At 38.5% G+C, this 18708-nt stretch overlaps 1 protein-coding gene across 3 annotated transcripts in view; it reads right to left on the minus strand.

Moving 5' to 3' along the window:
• The window catches only part of Sycp1 (synaptonemal complex protein 1), a 103025-nt gene that overhangs the window by 67695 nt on the left and 16622 nt on the right, over window positions 1–18708 (minus strand). For all 3 annotated transcript variants that reach the window (XM_036191298.1, XM_036191300.1, XM_036191299.1), the window contains exons 9-11: window positions 11763–11832; window positions 11099–11172; window positions 7572–7680 (exon numbers count right to left, since the gene is read on the minus strand). In XM_036191298.1, coding sequence (XP_036047191.1) covers window positions 7572–7680; window positions 11099–11172; window positions 11763–11832 — 253 coding nt within the window. The remainder of the gene's footprint in view (window positions 1–7571; window positions 7681–11098; window positions 11173–11762; window positions 11833–18708) is intronic.

The following is an 18708-nucleotide window of genomic DNA, read 5'->3' on the forward strand; positions in this document are numbered from 1 at the left end:
CAAAAAAATTAAAAACGATTTGTAACAATAAAAAATGGTGCTGGGTGGTTGTGTTGCACACCTTTAATCCCAGCACTTGGGAGGTAGAGTCAGGTGGATCTCTGTGAGTTCAAGGTCAGCCTGGACTACAGAGTGAGTTTCAGGACAGCAAAGGTTCTGTTACACAGAGAAATCCTGTCTCAAACCTCCTCCAAAAAGAGTTGATATCTAACTGTGAAGGAAAAATAGATTTTTAGAAAAAGGATATGATGACTAATGACTATAGCATTATATCATTATAGATAAAACTTTATTACCAGATTGTTTAAAAATACATACTATGATCTTCCAAATGGTCATAATCATAAGTCTGCCCTTTAGACATGCATCAAAAACTAAATGTACACTATTCTAGCAGAATCCATCACCCCCCTCCCCCACACGCCTCTAATCCCAGCATTCAGGAGGCAGAGCCAGGTGGATCTCTGTGAGTCTGAGGCCAGACTGGGCTACAGAGTGGAATTCCAGGAAAGGCACAAAGCTACACAGAGAAACCTTGTCTTGAAAAACAAACAAACAAAAATTCTCCCAGAATCTCATAAGATGCATATAAATTTCCTTATAAAAATATACTTCAGGGCTGGAGAGATGGCTCAGTGGTTAAGAACACTGGCTGCTATTCCAGGAATTCCAGGTTCAATTCCCAGGGCACACATGGCAGCTCACAACTGTCTGTAACTTCCAGGAGATCTGACACCCTCACACCAATGCACATAAAATGAAGTTAAAAAATAATATATATATATACTTCTACATAGCTAGATGTAGTAGAATATACCTATACTCTCCAAAAGCAATGACAAGACTGCTATAAGATCAAGACCAGTGTGTTCTATATAGTAAGTTCCAAGACAGCCATGGATACATGGCAAGACTCTATCACAAAACAAAAAGAGATAGACAGACAGATAGACAGACACAGACACACACACACACAGACACACACAGACAGACAGACACACACACACACACACACACACACACACACACACACAGATGCTTTTTAAAGGCCTATCTATTTTTAAAGATTTTAAGAACACCTGAGTGGCCTGGACAGGTGTCTCCATGACTGTAAGGTGACCTGCTGACATCCCATGCCACCTAAGTCAGAAGCTAATTTTTTAGTAAAAGCGGGGGACCTGTAGGGCCCTGGCCCCCATTTTGGGTAACTGTTGCCTTGCTTGCTGACCTTGACCTTGATATCCTCCCTATGCTAATTCCCTGCAAGATTCCACCCTCCTGAATGCTTAAGGGAAGCTCCTGTCTGTGAATCCAGCATATTGGGCGTTAACTGCTTAGATGCAAGATTGTAAAACATCAGGAGCGGGAGTGCGGATTTAGCTCAATGGTAGAGCGCTTGCAAGTGCAAGGCCCGGGGTTCGATCCTCAGCTTAAAAAAAAACAAAAAACAAACAAACAAAAAAAACATCAGAAGCGAACTTCTGCCAACCGGGGTTCTCCCATTGTGCTGTAAGCCTGTATTTAAGACCTCCTCCCTCCATCAATAAATGGCATTCGACATTCAAAAAAAAAAAGAAGAGGGGGTCAAGAACATGATGGGTAATCCCACAGAGACAGCTGACCAGTGCTAGTTGGAACTCAATGATTCTAGACTGACAGCTCAGGAACCTGCATGGGACTGAACTAGGCCCACTTAATGTGGGTGACAGTTGTGTGGCTCAATCTGTTTGTGGGGTCCCTGGCAGCAGGACCAGGACTTATCCCAGGTGCATGACCTGACTTTTTGGAGCCCATTCCCTGTGGTGGGATACCTTGCTCAGCTTTGATACAATGGGGAGGGGCTAGGCTCTCCTTCAACTTGGTATGCCAGACTTTGTTGACTACCATGGGAGGCCTTACCCACTCTGAGGAGTGGATGGGGGTAGAGTGGGAGGGAGGTGAGGAGGCAGGAGAAAGGGAGGAGGAACTGGGGTTGGTATGAAAAATGGAAAAAAAAATTTTTAATAAATAAACACATTTAAAAAAAAAAACCTTCTACAAATGAGGGGCTAAAGAAAGGCTCAGCAGTTAAAAACACTGTTATTCATCCAGAGGACCTGAGTTCAATCCCCAGCACTCACATGGTGGCTCACAACCATCCATAACTCCAACTGAAGGTGATCCAATGCCCTCTAACCTCTATGAGTACCAGGTACACACATGGTACACAGATGTACATATAAGAAAAACACTCGTACACATAAAATACACAAATCTTTTTTTAAAAATTCTAAAATGAAGTTTCATGATCTAATAAGAACAAGAAAAGTCAGGCATGTTATATGCCTATAATCCCAGCCTTTGAAAACTTCAATAGGAAAATACAGAATTTAAGGCTGGCCTGTAATATTGTCTATTCACCTCACTGATAAATAAGAATTTACCAAGGCAAAAATGAAGGAAAAATCAAAATCTGGAGAAATGAGATTCCAATATGAAAAAAAAGATGACAAAAATATAAAACCCCAAAACTATAAAAGGCTAAGAGAAGTAAACTTTTTTTTTTGAGCTGAGGATCAAACCCAGGGCCTTGCGCTCAAGCGCTCAACCACTGAGCTAAATCTCCAACCAGAGAAGTAAACTTTTATACAATAACTTAGTAACTGAAAATGGAGAGTATCATAATAGAGAAACAAAACACAAGAGCTACTTAGTTGCAATCAATAAGAAAGCAGATGTCAAGAAACTAGAAGAGTGCCATGACATGGGCTAAAAGAGGCCTTAAGGAAAAACACATAGGGAAGGTAACACAACACATGTGATACGAATATGAAAAAGGGAAGACTGGGGTAAAAGAGTTTAAACTGATAATAAGGGCAGGGAGATGAGAGGTAGGAAGTGTATCAACCAAAGCCTAATAGGTATAACAATGCCATAAAGAAAACTGCTACTTTGCATGCTAATAAAAAATAACATTAAAAATTATTCATATCAGCCGGGCGGTGGTGGTGCATGTCTTTAATCCCAGCTCTCGGGAGGCAGAGCCAGGCAGATATCTGTGAGTTCAAGGCCAGCCTGGGCTACCAAGTGAGTTCCAGAAAAGACGCAAAGCTACACAGAGAAACCCTGTCTCGAAAAAAAAAAAAAAAAATTAGTTATATCATATTATATACAAAAAAAAATAGAAAAATATGCCAGACCTGTTGATACAATCTCCCAGCACTTGGGAGATGGAGGTAGTAGGATTAGGAGTTGAAGGTCAGATTTCACTAGACAGCAACTTTAAGCCAGCCTGAGATACACAAGACCTTCTCAAACTGAGAAGGGAACTGGAGGGAAAGGGAGGAAGAAGGGAGGGAAAAAGGGAAAGCAGATGACAACAAATGGTGGTGAGGATGTGGGGAAAAGAACAACTCCCTACACTGCTGGTAGAAATATAAACTAGTGCTACCACTATGGAGGTTACTTAGAAATCTAAATACAGAACTAATGTATGACCCAGCTACACAACTACTAGGTATACTCAAAGGACTCTAAGGCACATACATATTTACTTCCACATAATTCATAACTGGTAAGAAATAGAACTAGCAGGCAAATGCATAAAAAATGTAGTATATGTGCACAATAGAATGTTCTACTATAAAGAAGAAAAAAAATGAAATCATATTCTCAGGAAAATAGAACTCTTACTACTTAATTCATGTTAAGTGAAATAAGCCTGTTGTGAAATATTAGTTGAAGATGGATTACATTCATTTATGCTGTGGAATATTTGTTTAATGATGCAAAGATGTGTTGCATTCTTTTATGTTGCATTTGTTTAACTCTGTGAAGCTGTGTTATTTGCCTGAAATACTTAATTGGTCTAATAAAGAGCAGAACATTCAATAACCAGAAAGGAGAGAGAAATAGGCAGGGCTGATGGGCAGAGAGAATAAATAGAGAAGAGAGAAAAAGGGCAAGAAAAGAAGGAGAGGAGGAAGTAAGGGGCAGCCACCCAGCAACACAGCAAGACATGGAATAAGAAGGAAATAAAACACATACAGAAATAGGAAAAGGTAAAAGCCCTGCTGTGGATATCTCTCTGTGTAAATAAAGTTCTGATTGGCCAGTGGCCAGGCAGGAAGTATAGGCGGGACAAGAGAGTAGAGAATTCTGGGAAGTGGAAGACTGGAGGGAGACACCGCCTACCGCTGCCATGAAAAGCAACATGTAAAGACACTGGTAAGCCACAAGCCATGTGGCAAAGCACAGACCAACAGAAATGGGTTAATTTAAGATAGAAAAGGTAGATAGCAAGCAGCCTGCCACAGCCACACAGTTTGTAAGCAATGTAAGTTTTTGTGTGCTTTCTTGGTTGGGTCTGAGCGACTGTGGGACTGGCGGGTAAGAGAGATTTGTTCTGATTGGGCCAGACAGGAAAACTCTCACTACAAAACCCAAAGGCAAAAAGTAGTTAAGCTGGCTAACAATAAGCCAAGCTAAGGGTGGACATTCATATAAAAGAATAAGTCACTCATATAAAAGAATAAATGTATTTATTTGGGAGCTGAGTGGCAGGCCTCCAAAGAGCAAAAAGTAAAAGATAACTCACAACATAAACCAGACTCAGAAAGACAAATTTATAAGTTTTCTCTCACATATGGAATCTAGATATGTGTGTATGTATGTGTGTGAGAGAGAGAGAGAGAGACAAACAGAGAAAGAGAGAGAGAGAGAGAAATGTAGGCCATTCAGAAACAACAAGAGGTCTTGGAGGGGAAGGGGAGAGAATGTAATGGAATTTTTATTACATAAAAGCAGAAAACTATTTGATAGGGAGTAAAGGAATAAGCAAGAGAAGGGCACGGAAGACACAGAAAGGCAATGGAGACTCAAAATGAGTAAGAAAAAAGTATAATGAAATATATATATATATATTTAAATACTATAACGAAACCTACCACTTTGTAACTTAAAAATAAAAAGTGAACTACAAGATAGATCAGAAGATATTAACCAAAATAAAGAATATTAAAACGAAAGACAGGGTTTCTCCGTGTAGTTTTGGTGCCTGCCCTGGATCTCGCTCTGTAGACCAGGCTGGCCTCAAACTCAGAGATCTGCCTGGCTCTGCCTCCCAAGTACTGGCATGAAAGGTGTGCACCACCACTGCCTGGCCAATAGAAATGAGTATGGCAGAAGGCAGGACTTTATAAGATGACCAAAGTGTTTTGTTTTGTTTTGGGTTGGGGTTTTCTTTGCTAGACATTCTTTTTATTAAGGAAAGGAAACCAGACCAGTGCAAATAAAGCTAAAGACAGTAATATATGCCTGTAAAACACCTCAGTTCACACAGAACTAAGGGAAGAGGATCACAAGTTCAAGGCCCAGCCTGAGTTAACATAGCAAAGCAATAGTCAAACTGGGCTACACAGAAAGATCTTATCTAAAGTAAACATAATGGAGCAGCTTAATATCTAAAAAGATTACTGCTGAGAATTTTTAAGAAGCAAATAATAAAAGGTACTAATTTATAACTTCTAGAAACTATAAAAACCTGTATCAGTATCTTAAAATATCATTCTATAACATCTAAAATCAAAGATAGAGAAAATCTAAAATGTTGCAAGAAGAGGAAAAGATTCCTTACTTTCAAAGGTTCAACAGTTAGGTTGGCAACTGATTTCCTTTTTTCTTTCAAAGTTTTATTTTTATTTTCATGTGTATGAGTGTTTTGTCTACATGTATGTCTGTACCACATGAATGTGGTGCCTACCAAGACCAAAAAAGGGCATCAGATATCTTGGAACTGGACTTACAGATGGTTGTGGGACATCACCTATGTGCTAGAAATTGAATCCATGTCCTCTATAAAAGCAAAAAAGTGTTTTTAGCCACTGAGTCAACTCTCCAGCCCTAAAAACTGATTTAAAAAATTAAATGCCTGTTATTTTTCAATTGCCAAGAAAGAACACCCTGACCAAGGAAACTTAAAAAGCATTTAACTTGGGGCTCACCATGCAGAGAACTGAAGACCATAACCAACATGACAAGGAGCATCAGGTAGGCATGTCTCTGAATCAACAACTAAAAGTACTTTACTGACTAAGTCAACTTCCCAGCTCCTTATGGTGGCCTGAATAAGAAAGACCACCATAGGTCATATGTTTGAGTACTTGGTTCCCAATAATTGATCTACAAGCACAAGGCACAGAGATAGAGAGAGCGAACTGGGAATGCCTCAGGCTTTTGAAAACTCAAAACCTGCCCCCAATGACACACCCCCTCCAACAAGGCCACACCCTCAATCTTTCCCAAACAGTTCCACCAACTGAGAACCAAGTATTCAAACACATGACCTATGGGGGTCATTCTCACGCCACCACAGGGAGCCGGGAAGATGACTCAGTCAGTAAAGTACTGTGCAAACATGAAGACCTATGTAGCACGAATCTTAAAAGGTCTTATTAATAAAAATCAAACCTGAAGCTAGGTATTGGGGTGAATGCTGGAAGATTCAGAGAAGCAGAACAAGCCACAGCCTCCTCACCTCGCCAGTTCCTCAGCTGATCCTGTTTCTTCAGACTGGAAGCCTCTGAGTCCTCATCCAAATGGATCTCAGCTGAACTGCTGCTCAAAAGCCTAAAGGCTTAACTAGGATCTAGTTCCTGGTCCTTGGGCTTTACATACCTTTCTGCTTCCTGCCGTCACTTCCTGGGATTAAAGGCGTGTGTTACCATGCCTGGCTGTTTCCAGTGTGGCTTTGAACTCACAGAGACCCAGATAGATCTCTGCCTCTGGAATGCTAGGATTAAAGGTGTGTGTGCCACCATTTTCTAGCCTCTATATCTAGTAGCTATTCTGTTCTCTGAGCCCGGAGAAGTTTATTAGGGCACACAATATACTGGGGAACACAATATCACCACAAACCTGAGTTTGATTCCCCTAGAACACACATAAAATAGCTGGGAGAAATGGCACATTCCTGTAACCTTAGTGTTGGGGAGGCAGAAGTAGGAAAATCCAGAGGGTCTGCTAGCCATTCTATGCAGAGAAATTAGCAAGCCCCAGATTAAGTTAAAGATCCTGTCTCAAAATCTGTCTTAATCAAAGATTCTACCCTTTCCAATGAATTGCAATGAAGGCTTTTATTAAGAGTAAAGAAAGATAGAGAAGAGTTTAACCAACAAATTTAAAATGGTAGGCATATTTGTGGGAAGAAGAAACAGCCAAAAGTACAGGGTAAAGTAGAATACAAAATATATTAGCTGGGGATCCCCAAGTAATTCAATTATGCCCTCCTTCAACTGCTCCAAACCAAGTTGAAGATCACAGCACTAGGGGTTGGGGATTTAGCTCAGTGGTAGAGTGCTTGCCTAGCAAGCACAAGGTCCTGGGTTTGATCCTCAGCTCTGGTTAAAAAAACAAAACAAAAAAAAACAAAACAAAAAAAAAACAAAAAAAAAAAAAAAAACAAAAAAAACAAAACAAAAAAAAAACGAAGATCACAGCACTAGAAAATGCCATTAAAAAATTGTGAAAAATCCAAAAATTAAAACAAAAGGAATACATAAGGCACACTGTTATATCTTTATATAAATTCTTACTTGTTTTTTCCTCTAATCGATTAACTTTATCTTTGGATTCCTCTAGCAGGAATATTAAATCTTTCATTTTATTTTCTTTCTCAGTACTTTGGACCAATAGTAGTGATACCTAAAATAAACATTTAAAAAAACAATGTTGATGTAAAAAGTTAAAATTATCACTTTAGCATTTATTATCAACTATAATTATTACATATACTCATTTTATATGCTTTTTATATAGCTGCACGTGCCATTTAATACATGTTCTAAGTATTTGTTGAATGAATGAGTAAACTTGTATAATATACTCAATATTAAACTACTCATTTCAAACTTTTAGAGAAAGTTACATAATGAAATATAATTCATTCACTCAATAAATATTATTGAACACCAGAAACTAAGTATTGAGTATATAGAAATGAAAGAACTCACCTTTAAGAAACTCAGCACACAAACAACTACACCTGGACATTATTGGTAATAGAACAAAAATGTTTTCAAAATTAGGAAAGAAGAATCTCTCTTATTAGTATTGGTATTAGGGCTTTTGTTTTGTTTTTATTTTTGAGACAGAGTTATCACTACATAGCCTTTAATGTACTGGAACTCTATAGCCAATAACTCATAGAGATCCACTTGCCTCTTCCTCCCACATGCTGCGACTAAAGGCATGTGCCACCAAACCTAGCTAAAAAAAGGAGCATCTAAATCAGTCTCATGGAAAGTAATACAACTTTCAAAGGGTTAAAATGGGTTTTGATATAAATTAATCAGGCAAGCCAGGCATGGTAACACATGCCTTTAATCCCAGCATTTGTGAAGCAGAAGCAGGAGGATCTCTGTGAGTTCAAGGCCAGCCCAATCTACACAGCAAGCTCCAGAACAGCAAGCACTACACATAAAGACCCATCTAGAGAAAAGAGGGAGGGAGGGACAGAGAGAGAGAGAGAGAGAGAACACCATCAGACAAATATGGAGAAATGGTTACTCTATGCTGATTTAGGAAGGCTAACTATTGAGAAATCTTTATTTAGATAACCAAAAGTATTCAAATGGCTACAGATATGTAAAGAAACAGCAGAAGTTAAAAACTCAAATTAGAGGCCGGGCAGTAGTGGCATACGCCTATAATCCCAGCACTCAGGAGGCAGAGGCAGGTGGATCTCTGTGAGTTCCAGACCAGCATGGTCTATAGAGCTACTCCAGGACAGGCTCCAAAGCTACAGAGAAACCCTGTCTCAAAAAACCAAAAAAGAAAAAAAAGAAAAAAAAAAAGCCAACCTCCTATTTTATCTCTAAATCACCTTAAAATTAGCCAGAAAATTAACAAAAATAAATTTTATCTCTACAAAACCACAAGACAACTATAGTCCAAAGCATAATATATAAAGAAGAAAATCAGTTGGAAAGAATAGAAAATGGCTTAACTTAGAAAAGTTAAGGGTAAAAACCTAAGAGTTTACAAAGGGAGAAACCAGATAATGAGAAGCAAGATAACTAATCCAACGAGTCCTGAAATTTTTTTAAGAATTAAGGGACACAGACACTTCATCAAATGGACTTAAAACCAAAGACTAAATACAAAGGAAAAAAAATCACCTTGTTCACTCTGGACTCTACCACCTACCAGGCAGGCAATGCCATCAGAGAACTAACCCTGCTCCACCTTTGCATATAAACTTTAAAAGATAGGTTTGGGATAGAGCTAAATAGCAGACCACTTATCTAGCATACCCAAGACCCTGGGTTCAAGCTCCAGCACCTCAAAAAAAAAAAAAAAAAAAAAAAAAGATCATCTCTAAAATGGATATTGCAAGTGAAGAAAGGTATACAAGATGGAATGGAAAAGTCAGCATAAAAATAGAGACATTCATCTGACCTTTCCCCCCCCGTCAAACTCTGCTCCATAATATCATCTGTCACATTTCTATCCCCAGGAAGGAATTTAGACTGTCTGGAAAATTCTTACAAACAATGGTATTTACAAATCCATAAGAAAAAAACGCTAGCAGGCCAATGACTTAGCAAAATAGTCCAACAATCTATAGTCTCAAACATGGCACCAAGAATTCCAAAATGATCTTTTGAGCATTTTATTCTACTTTTATGTTCTGTGAAATAAGCACAATTTTGATTTTTAAGAAGACTTCCTTCTTCTGGAAATCTGGCTTAAAAATAGTTAAAATACAGAAAGACTGTCTAAAGATTTCCATATAACATAAGCATAACTGAAATACCTTTTAATCACAATATAAAACTCTAAGCATCCTTTATGTACTTCTAATTAATTTTTTATTATTGTTTAAATATATACCCTCCTTAACTGTGATTAAAGATATCTTCTGGAAAGCCAGAGAAGATGGGAGGAAATAAAAGGGGAATATCTTCTCCCTTATTGAGACAAGGTCTCTATGTAACCCTGGCTGTCCTGGAACTCACTGTGTAGACCAGCCTGGCCTTGAATTCTGCCTGCCTTTGCTCCCTAACTACAAGGATTAAAGAGTGCACCACTGGGTTGGGGATTTAGCTCAGTGGTAGAGCGCTTGCCTAGCAAGCACAAGGCCCTGGGTTCAATCCTCAGCTCAAATGAAAAAAAAAAAGAGTGCACCACTATGCCCAGCCAGGATCCCTTATTATATATCACTTTATATTTGGGAAGCACAAGGCATGAAAAAGAGATAGCAATACAAACCTAAAACTCATGCAAACATCAGAGAATACAGACTTACCATTTCAAGTCTTCCACTATGTGATATTAATAGAAAGAAACAACAGAATGTCTTAGTTTCCTTTCACTGGTATTATAAAGAGTAAATTTCAAAACAAATTGCAAAATGTGCAGGTGCCAATATCATCTTTTATATTATTTAATAGGTTTTTTGTTTGAACAAAATTTTTCATATTTTTGCAGCAATATAAACTGATATAAACATTTTAGATTCACTGATTCAAAACCACTGAAGGCTGAGCTTCCAATAAGTGCATAATTGAATCATAAAAATTAATTTAAGGGGCTGGAAAGATGGCTCAGCCGTTAAGAATACCGACTGCTCTTCCACAGGTCCTGAGTTCAATTCCCAGCAACCACATGGTGGTTCACAACCATCTGTAATGAGATCTGGCGCCCTCTTCTGGCCTGCAGACATATGTGCAGGCAGAACACTATACATGGTAAATAAATCTTTTTAAAAAAATTAATTTAAGCAGAAGGCTAAATATTTGAATATATAATACTAAAATTGTATCATATAAATTAGCTCGTATGTCAGCAAACACAATATTTTTTATTTTTTAGGTATTTTATGAAGTAACAAATATAAAAAATGCAGTATTAATCTCCGAATAGTTAGAATTTAAATGCACTTATTATAAAGTTTAAGTGATAAAAATGCTAATTAATCTAATATTACCACTACTCAATGCTCAATGTGGACATAAACCAAAACATCACACTGTACCTCCTGATTATGTGTAAACATTATGTACTGATCAAAATTATGAATTTTTAAAAAGAATATAAATTGTTGGTTATTTTTTAAAACCTGATTTTCCTTGTCGTTTACTTCCTTCTTATATTCTTCTTCAAGGTGTTGGATTTTTTCATTATCTTCCTTTACTTTAAAAACAGAATAAATAAACCTTGTCTTAACACAATTGCATAATTTTTCCATTGCCAACAAAGTTTAAAGATTTCTTTTTCTTGTTTACCTCAAAATTATACTAAATCTCAAAAGTTTCTAGTGCACTAAAAACTGGGATTTTCTTTCTGACAATTCTGTTTAGTAAAATAGTGACTGTATATAGTATCAAAGTTATAGCTTAAAATCCTATAGTTCTTATAACAGCACTTACATAAAAACTATTCTTTATAGAATACTTATATAAAATAACAAATCTTAGATATGTATATACTAATTTACCCATAAAAAAACTAAGTAAGGTAAAACTATGCCTCTAAAAAACTAAATATAATCCATTAATAAATTTATTTCATAGAAAAGGTGGTTTCAAAACCAAAAGAAATTTTAACATATATATTAATTCCCTGCCACAATCAACAAGATTTTTGAGGGACTTATAAAAGCAAAGATAATATGAAATATAAAACAGTTGAGAGCATCAAGTTAAAGGGGTACAAATATTAACAAAATCTAATAAAACATAAGTAGCAGAAAAGCAACATGAAAAGTTAAATAGGAATCCTACACTTAAAATGCATTTCCAGTCTGGCATTCTCAGCTTGCACACGAAGGTCCTCAAAAGCTAGTATCATTTTCTAGAATACAAAGTATAACTTTTAAAATGAAATCTTTTTAAATGCTTTTTACAACTTTGAAAATATTAATAAAATTTAGCACATAATCACTGGATATAAATTCATACAACTTTGAAAACTGCAAACTCTGTAACATAATAATTTACTAAAAGGATATAAGCTTTGTCTATAATGAAGCCACTGTGATATCTTAGCTGACAAAAGTATCTGCTAACAAACCTTTCAGCCTGAGTTTGATCTTTGGAATCCATATGGTAGAAAGAACTAACTCCAACCTCTACACACACTGTGTGGCAGGCACACCCACTCAAATATACATACTATTTTAAGTTTTAATTACCGAGCCTAAGAGATTCATAAAACAAAAATGCCTCCAACCTGTAAGTCCTTTGCCCAGACAGAAACTTCCTGAAATGCTGGAGGCTATTATTTATGGGACATAATTAACCACATTTTCACTCCCCTAAACAAGTTTTCATGATTCATCTGCACCAGATGTGCTTGATCACATGTAGACAGGTGTAGTGAAAGATTCAACAGGTCCATTGTATCTGGTTGAACTCCATAGTGACGGCATCTAGACTTTGAAGTAATCTTTTAAATAGTCAGGGATTTTTATCTGAGTTGTTCTTTTGAAGGATTTACAGAGCCTTTGAGTAACTTAGTCCTGAGACATATCTGGCAAACTAGGAAGTTTAGTATGGTTGCGAATTGCTTAGGTAATGATTCCTTCAAACAATTCCAGATAAGAGGTTTTAACATGCTGAAAATGACTTGCTAAAAGTGTCTCTTGTATAACAATAAAGAGGCTTTCGTGAAGCCATGAGGCAGTCACTCTATCAGAAGTTGATGACTCTGCAGCTGCTGCTGCAGATGATGCTAAGCCCTTATAATAAACATGGTGGAGTGACTCTCTTCAACTGACCATAGTAACACAGAACCTCAACAGGAGGGAGGTACACGGGCAAGAAATATGTCAGGATGTATGCTTGCTCTTGACTAGGCAAGAGGTACACAGACAGGAAGTACATCAGGGTATGTGTTTACCCCTGATTAGACCTAGTGAGATGTACAGTGGCCTTAGGGGTTTGCCTTTTTAAGCCTCTACAAAATGTGATTAGTCACCATTTCATGGAAACCCTGGAATGGACCTGGCCAGAGTCCATCAACCTGCCCAGTATTTAAATAAAGCTTGCTTCAAATATGGGTAAAAATTGTAGTGGTCTTATTCTCACCTGGTGGAATTAAAATTTTCTGGAGGCCTCAGTGAGATTCAGATCACCTACCCAAATTCTAAACCTTGACCTTCACTATAGGAACTCCAGAGCTGAGGGGCCACTTCAGAAGGCAAGTGCCTTGAGACACTCCAAGGTTCCGAGGCTGCCTTTAGCAGACTGGGTGAACTACTGTGCTGAGGAATGCAGCAAGCATCTACTCTACAGAGGACTTCTAGTTGAGTCAGTCTGGTCTGATCTGTGAGATCCACACCTAGGACCCCAATATTCTCCTGTCCAGTGCAAATAGCATGATGTCACCCACCTGCCTGATTCTGGTTGGTTGGAAAATTTTGTCTGTTTTGTGTAGGTGGATAGGTCTGTGTTTTCTGGTGTGTATGTAAGTTTATTACAAATATGGAACTCAGACAGAACTACGCATGTATGAATGTATGGTGGCTACCACATTCTGACTTATTTTCTTTGAATGTGTGAGCTTACTGTGCTGTTTCTCTTGCTGCTAGCTACCCAGGCTCAGAATTTATCTCTAAGCTTTCTGGCTACTGAATATAATGTAATAGGGATTCAGTTGTCTTTTAAATATGCATAATATTAAAGTTGTTTTTACACTGTTTGACCTTTTTGAGACGCTGGATCTGGAATTGGGTTATGACTCTGCCTTTCTCAGACCCAGGCATGCTTTTAAAGTCTCTATATCCAGGTCAAGAACTGTGAAAAGGAGAAAAGAGCAAGGCAGAGCAACTAAAGGAATTACTGGTTTCAAGATTTGTAAGTTTATTGGGTATGGTTAAAAATCTATAATATCTGTAACAAAAAGTTAAAACTCGCAACAGAGATAGTTAAAAATCTACACATAAGTAATCTTAAAGGAACCATATGGCATGATTCCAATTTGAGATATAAGCAACACATGGCCTGCCACCATCTATAGGCAGCCACCTTTGCTAGAGTTGGAGAGGGCAGATGTCATGTGACTTCACTGCCATCTTGACTAAAGGTAACCCCCATGGTGTGGCCCAAGCAAGGAGACAACACAAGTCTCCAAGATACTTTAGATTGGGATGAATTTTTTATATGATAATTCCTGTCCAGTCATGAAAACAAGGTTTATGATAGACAGGACTTTAAAACTTTAGGTATTAAAGCTGCACCTCCAGGCAGATATTGGTGAAATTATTAAGGCCACTCCATGTAGTTAAAAGGGAGGTTTATTTTGTGGGGTAACTTACAAATGAAGGGATAGGTTGTAGGGTCTAGCAAAGGTATGGCGTAGTCTGGCGGTGTTCTCTGGAGAACTCTGCTCAGTCTACCTCCTGCGTCCAGCATCCCGAACCAAGAGGGCTTGCCCCTCCTCTCTATCTTGGGTCTTCTGCTTCCTCCTCCGCCCCGCCTTGTGGGCGTGACCATTACCGAAGCCTCAATGGGGGTTGGAACTTCCAGGCCAATGCTGGGATGGCTATCCACTACATCTCCCCCTTTTGTCTAAATAAGAAAGTTCTAACCTAATACAAGACTATATACAAAGAGATGGTTATCAAATATTGTCCAGGAGTAATGAGGGAGTACAATGAGTACAAGAATGTACTTTACACTGGCAACCAAACTTTGTAACATAGGAGTCACGCAGGTGGTGTTTGTTTTAAAGAGATCTTGGAGAACATTTGAGGCTTGCCAGTATGTAGCAGGGCTAGAGTTCCTAAAGAAAGCCCAGTTGCAATTGGGGACCCTACCAGTTTTGGAGATGCCAGTACCATGTAACAGTCACCAGAAACACCAGCCGCAATGAAATTGAGTAACCTGGGGCCTATAGAAGGTAGGCTATGTATGCTGCCAAAAGTGGAGCCAGAAAGATGACCCAAGCCCCTTGGGAAAGACCAAAAGATTACAAATCCCAAATAGTAAACACTGAATTATATGTAGTATTGGAGCTTGATTTTGCCCTGTGCAGATTGTGGTTGTACCCTGTATCTTTTTGATATTGTAGGAACACAGAGTTGAGAAATTTTAATGAGAGAAAATTTTAGAGTTTTACAGAAAATTTAAATTAAAAAAAACTGGCTATATTTTAAGAAACAGCTTTTAAGTTTATAAAATATTTATATTATTAATACATGACAATAAATAAATAAATAAATAAATAAATAAATAAATGAATGAATGAATGAATGAATGAATAACTAAATAAAAGGCTAAAGAGTTAGGGCCACAGCTAAGAGCACCAAACACTAAATATCAGAAACTGGGATATTCCTATCTTATAGTGCAGCAAGACAACCTAAGCAGTCTGGTAAAGCAGTTCTCAACCTATGGGTCATGACCCTTTGAGGATCAAAAGACACTTTCATAGGGGTAATGGACTTCTGCATGTCCAATGTTTGCATTATAACTGATAACAATGGCAAAATTGTACTTATGAAATAAGAATAACTTTATGCTTGGGAAGTCACCACAACCTGGAACAATGTCCAAGGGCCACAGCATTAGGAAGAGCCACTGGCATAAAGAATGTTTCTCCTTACCTAAGGTCTATTTAGGATTAAGAATGTATACTAGGGCTGGAAAGATGGCTCAGAGGTTAAGAACAGTGGCTGTTCTTCCAGGGGTCCTGAGTTCAATTCCCAGCAACCACATGATGGTTCACAGCTATCTATAATAAAATCTGGTGCCCTCTCCCAGTGTGTAGGCATACAAGGAGGCAGAATGTTGTATACATAATAAATAAATCTCTTTAAAAAAAAAAAAAAAAGAATGTATGTCTAACCTCATTATCTTTGCTAACTTAAACTGAGTCATATAATAAACTATTATATTCTGTAATGGTATACTTATAAAGGATCATGAAAGTTCCAAGTCTCTCTGTAAGCTGTATTTCTTTTTTTAGTTTCTCAAGACAGGGTTTCTCTATGTACCCGCCGTAGCTGTCCTGGAACTTGCTTTGTAGACCAGGATGGCCTCTAACTCATGGAGATCCACCTGACTCTGCCTTCTGGGTGCTGAAATTATAGACATGCACCACCACTGCCCAGCCTCTGTAAGCTGTATTTATGAATTAAAATCTTATCTTGACAATAAAAAAGCTTCAATTCAGAAATTGTTATTTTTTAAGACTAAACTTAACAGGGATAAAGCTATAAAACCCTAAGCTTATAAAAGCTATTCATTTATTATAAACTGTTAAAGATAATTAAGACATGCAAGTTAATGGTTAGTCACCTCATACAGGATCAAATTCTTTAATGTGTTCAGAACTATACTTATAGTTATGCTAAGTATTAACATAATTAATTACAGAAATAAGCCTTATTTAGCTTCCTATATGTTTTCAAGGTTAAGCATAAGATAAATAAAAACAAGCAAAGTTTATTTAGCTCAGATATACTTAATAGATAAAATGGTCCTCAAACTTATCAGATATCTACTGAATGTGGCATTTTTAAATGTTTAATAGAAAAATTATGACAGGCTGAGACAACCCCCCCCCAGCTCCTAGCAGTGACCCTAAGGTCTCCAAGAAGATGGGACATGACCACAACTCTACCTGGATTATAATAATGCTAACCACTGGGCAAGACTACCCCATTGCCTTGCCTGCCAAGACCCAGCCAAAACTATGAACAAGCAGGTCACTGGAGTGTTGATTGCCCTACTTTGCCTACACTAAGTAAGGTCAGTCCCTCTTGTTCTTCTTCCACAGGAAAGTCTCTTATTTTCTGGGCCTGGTGGCCTAAGACTAATGCTGCCCTGGGACCTCTGTCCCAAACAAAGCTATGGAGACCACAGGAGCTGTTGGGGTGACTGTCTAGGCAATGGGTAAATCTCTGTCATTTTAATTGATGCATAGACCTTTTGGATTATACTTCCTGCTAATTTATCCTTCTCAGATCTCTGATGGCATTGACAACTAACTGTAGTTTTACCAGTTTGGAAGCAGCAGACAACCAGCTCCTTCCACCAAGGCTGCAGCCACCTAGTCAGTCCATTTCTTATGTAAAAACCAAGCCTTGCTTTTTCAGGAGCTACTAGGTCTCCCGTTGATAAATGATAGACAGGTTTGCCTACTAACAGGCTTCATATTAAAGGATAAGCAGGTTCAAACTGTCTTAGCTGGGGTTTCTATTTCTGTGAAGAGACACCATAACGACAGCAAATTTAATAAAGGAAAACTGTGAGTGGCTTACAGTTTCATAAATGTCCATTATCATGATGGGAAACATGGTGGCATGCGGGAAGGCATGGTGATGGAGAAGAGGCTGAGTTCTACATGTTGATCCACAGGCAAGAGGAAGTAAACTGAGACACTGGGAGTAGCTTGAGCATATATGAGACCTCAAAGGCCCCTCCCACAGTGACACACTTCCTCCAACAAAAACACACTTACTCCAATAAAACCATACACTTCCTAATACTCCCACTCCCTATGAGCTTATGAAGGCCAATTACATTCAAACTACCACAGAAATGTAACTTTTCACCGTTCCTTTATTTAAAAGAACTTGCTTTGTACCCTCAGCAATCTATGAGAGTGATCTTAGCCAAGACTCCTAGCAATGGAGAATACAGAGCCTGAAATGGCTATCTCCTGTAACCAGATAAAACTTCCAGTGGAGGAACTGGGACACAAAGCCAGCCACGCCCTGCCAACAAGATGTGCAGGGGTAAAGGTGGTACAGAAATTGTGGGAGTGGGCAACCAATGACTAGCCCATCTTGAGACCCATATCATGAGAGGGAGCTCATCCCTGAAGGCCAGGACCCAGAGATGGGATACCCCAGAGACCTAGACTAGAACTAAATATGACTGGAGAGAGAGAGACAGACAGAGAAAGACAGAGACAGGGAGGGAGGGAGGGAGGGAGGGAGGGAGGGAGGGAGAGAAAGAGAGAAAGACAGGAAGAGAGAAAGAGAGGAAGAGAGAAAGGAAGGAAGGAAGGAAGGAAGGAAGGAAGGAAGGAAGGCAGGAAGGAAGGAAGGAAAGTTAATGAAAATGATATTTTGCTATACTCATAGATTGGTGCCTCGCCCAACTGTCATCTGAGAGGCTTCACCCAGCAACTGATAGAAACAGATGCAGAGAGCCAAACATTAGACAGAGCTCGGAGAATCCTGTTGAAAGAATGGGGAGGAATACTTGTAGGAGCCAGTGGAGTCAAGAGCACCACAAGAAAACCCACAGAACCAACTAACCTGGGCTCAAAGGGGCTCACGGAGATGGAACCAACAACCAGAGAGCCTATATGGGACTGACAAAGGCCCTCTACATATATGTTACATTTGTGTAGCTTGCTCCTAACAGTAGAAGCAGGGGCTGTCTCTGACTCTGTTGCCTGCTTTTGGGACCCTTTCCTCCAATCAGGTTGCTTTGTCCAGCCTTAATAGAAAAGGAGGTAAGAGGAGGTGCCTAGTCTCACTGCAACTTGATATACCAACTGATATCCATGGGAGGTCCACCCTTTTGTGAAGAGAACAGAGGAGGAGGAGTGGATGGGGGGGAAGAGTCTGGGAAGGAGGGGGGAAACTTTGGTCAGAATGTAAAAGCAAAAAAGAAACAAAAAAAAAAAAAAAAGAACTTGCTTTGCAGTGACAATTCTCAGAAATAACTATGCTATGGTAAATGATTAGATGGAAAGAAAAAGGATTATGAG

Source organism: Onychomys torridus, chromosome 6 (assembly GCF_903995425.1).
Source record: "Onychomys torridus chromosome 6, mOncTor1.1, whole genome shotgun sequence".
Classification (NCBI taxonomy): domain Eukaryota; kingdom Metazoa; phylum Chordata; class Mammalia; order Rodentia; family Cricetidae; genus Onychomys; species Onychomys torridus.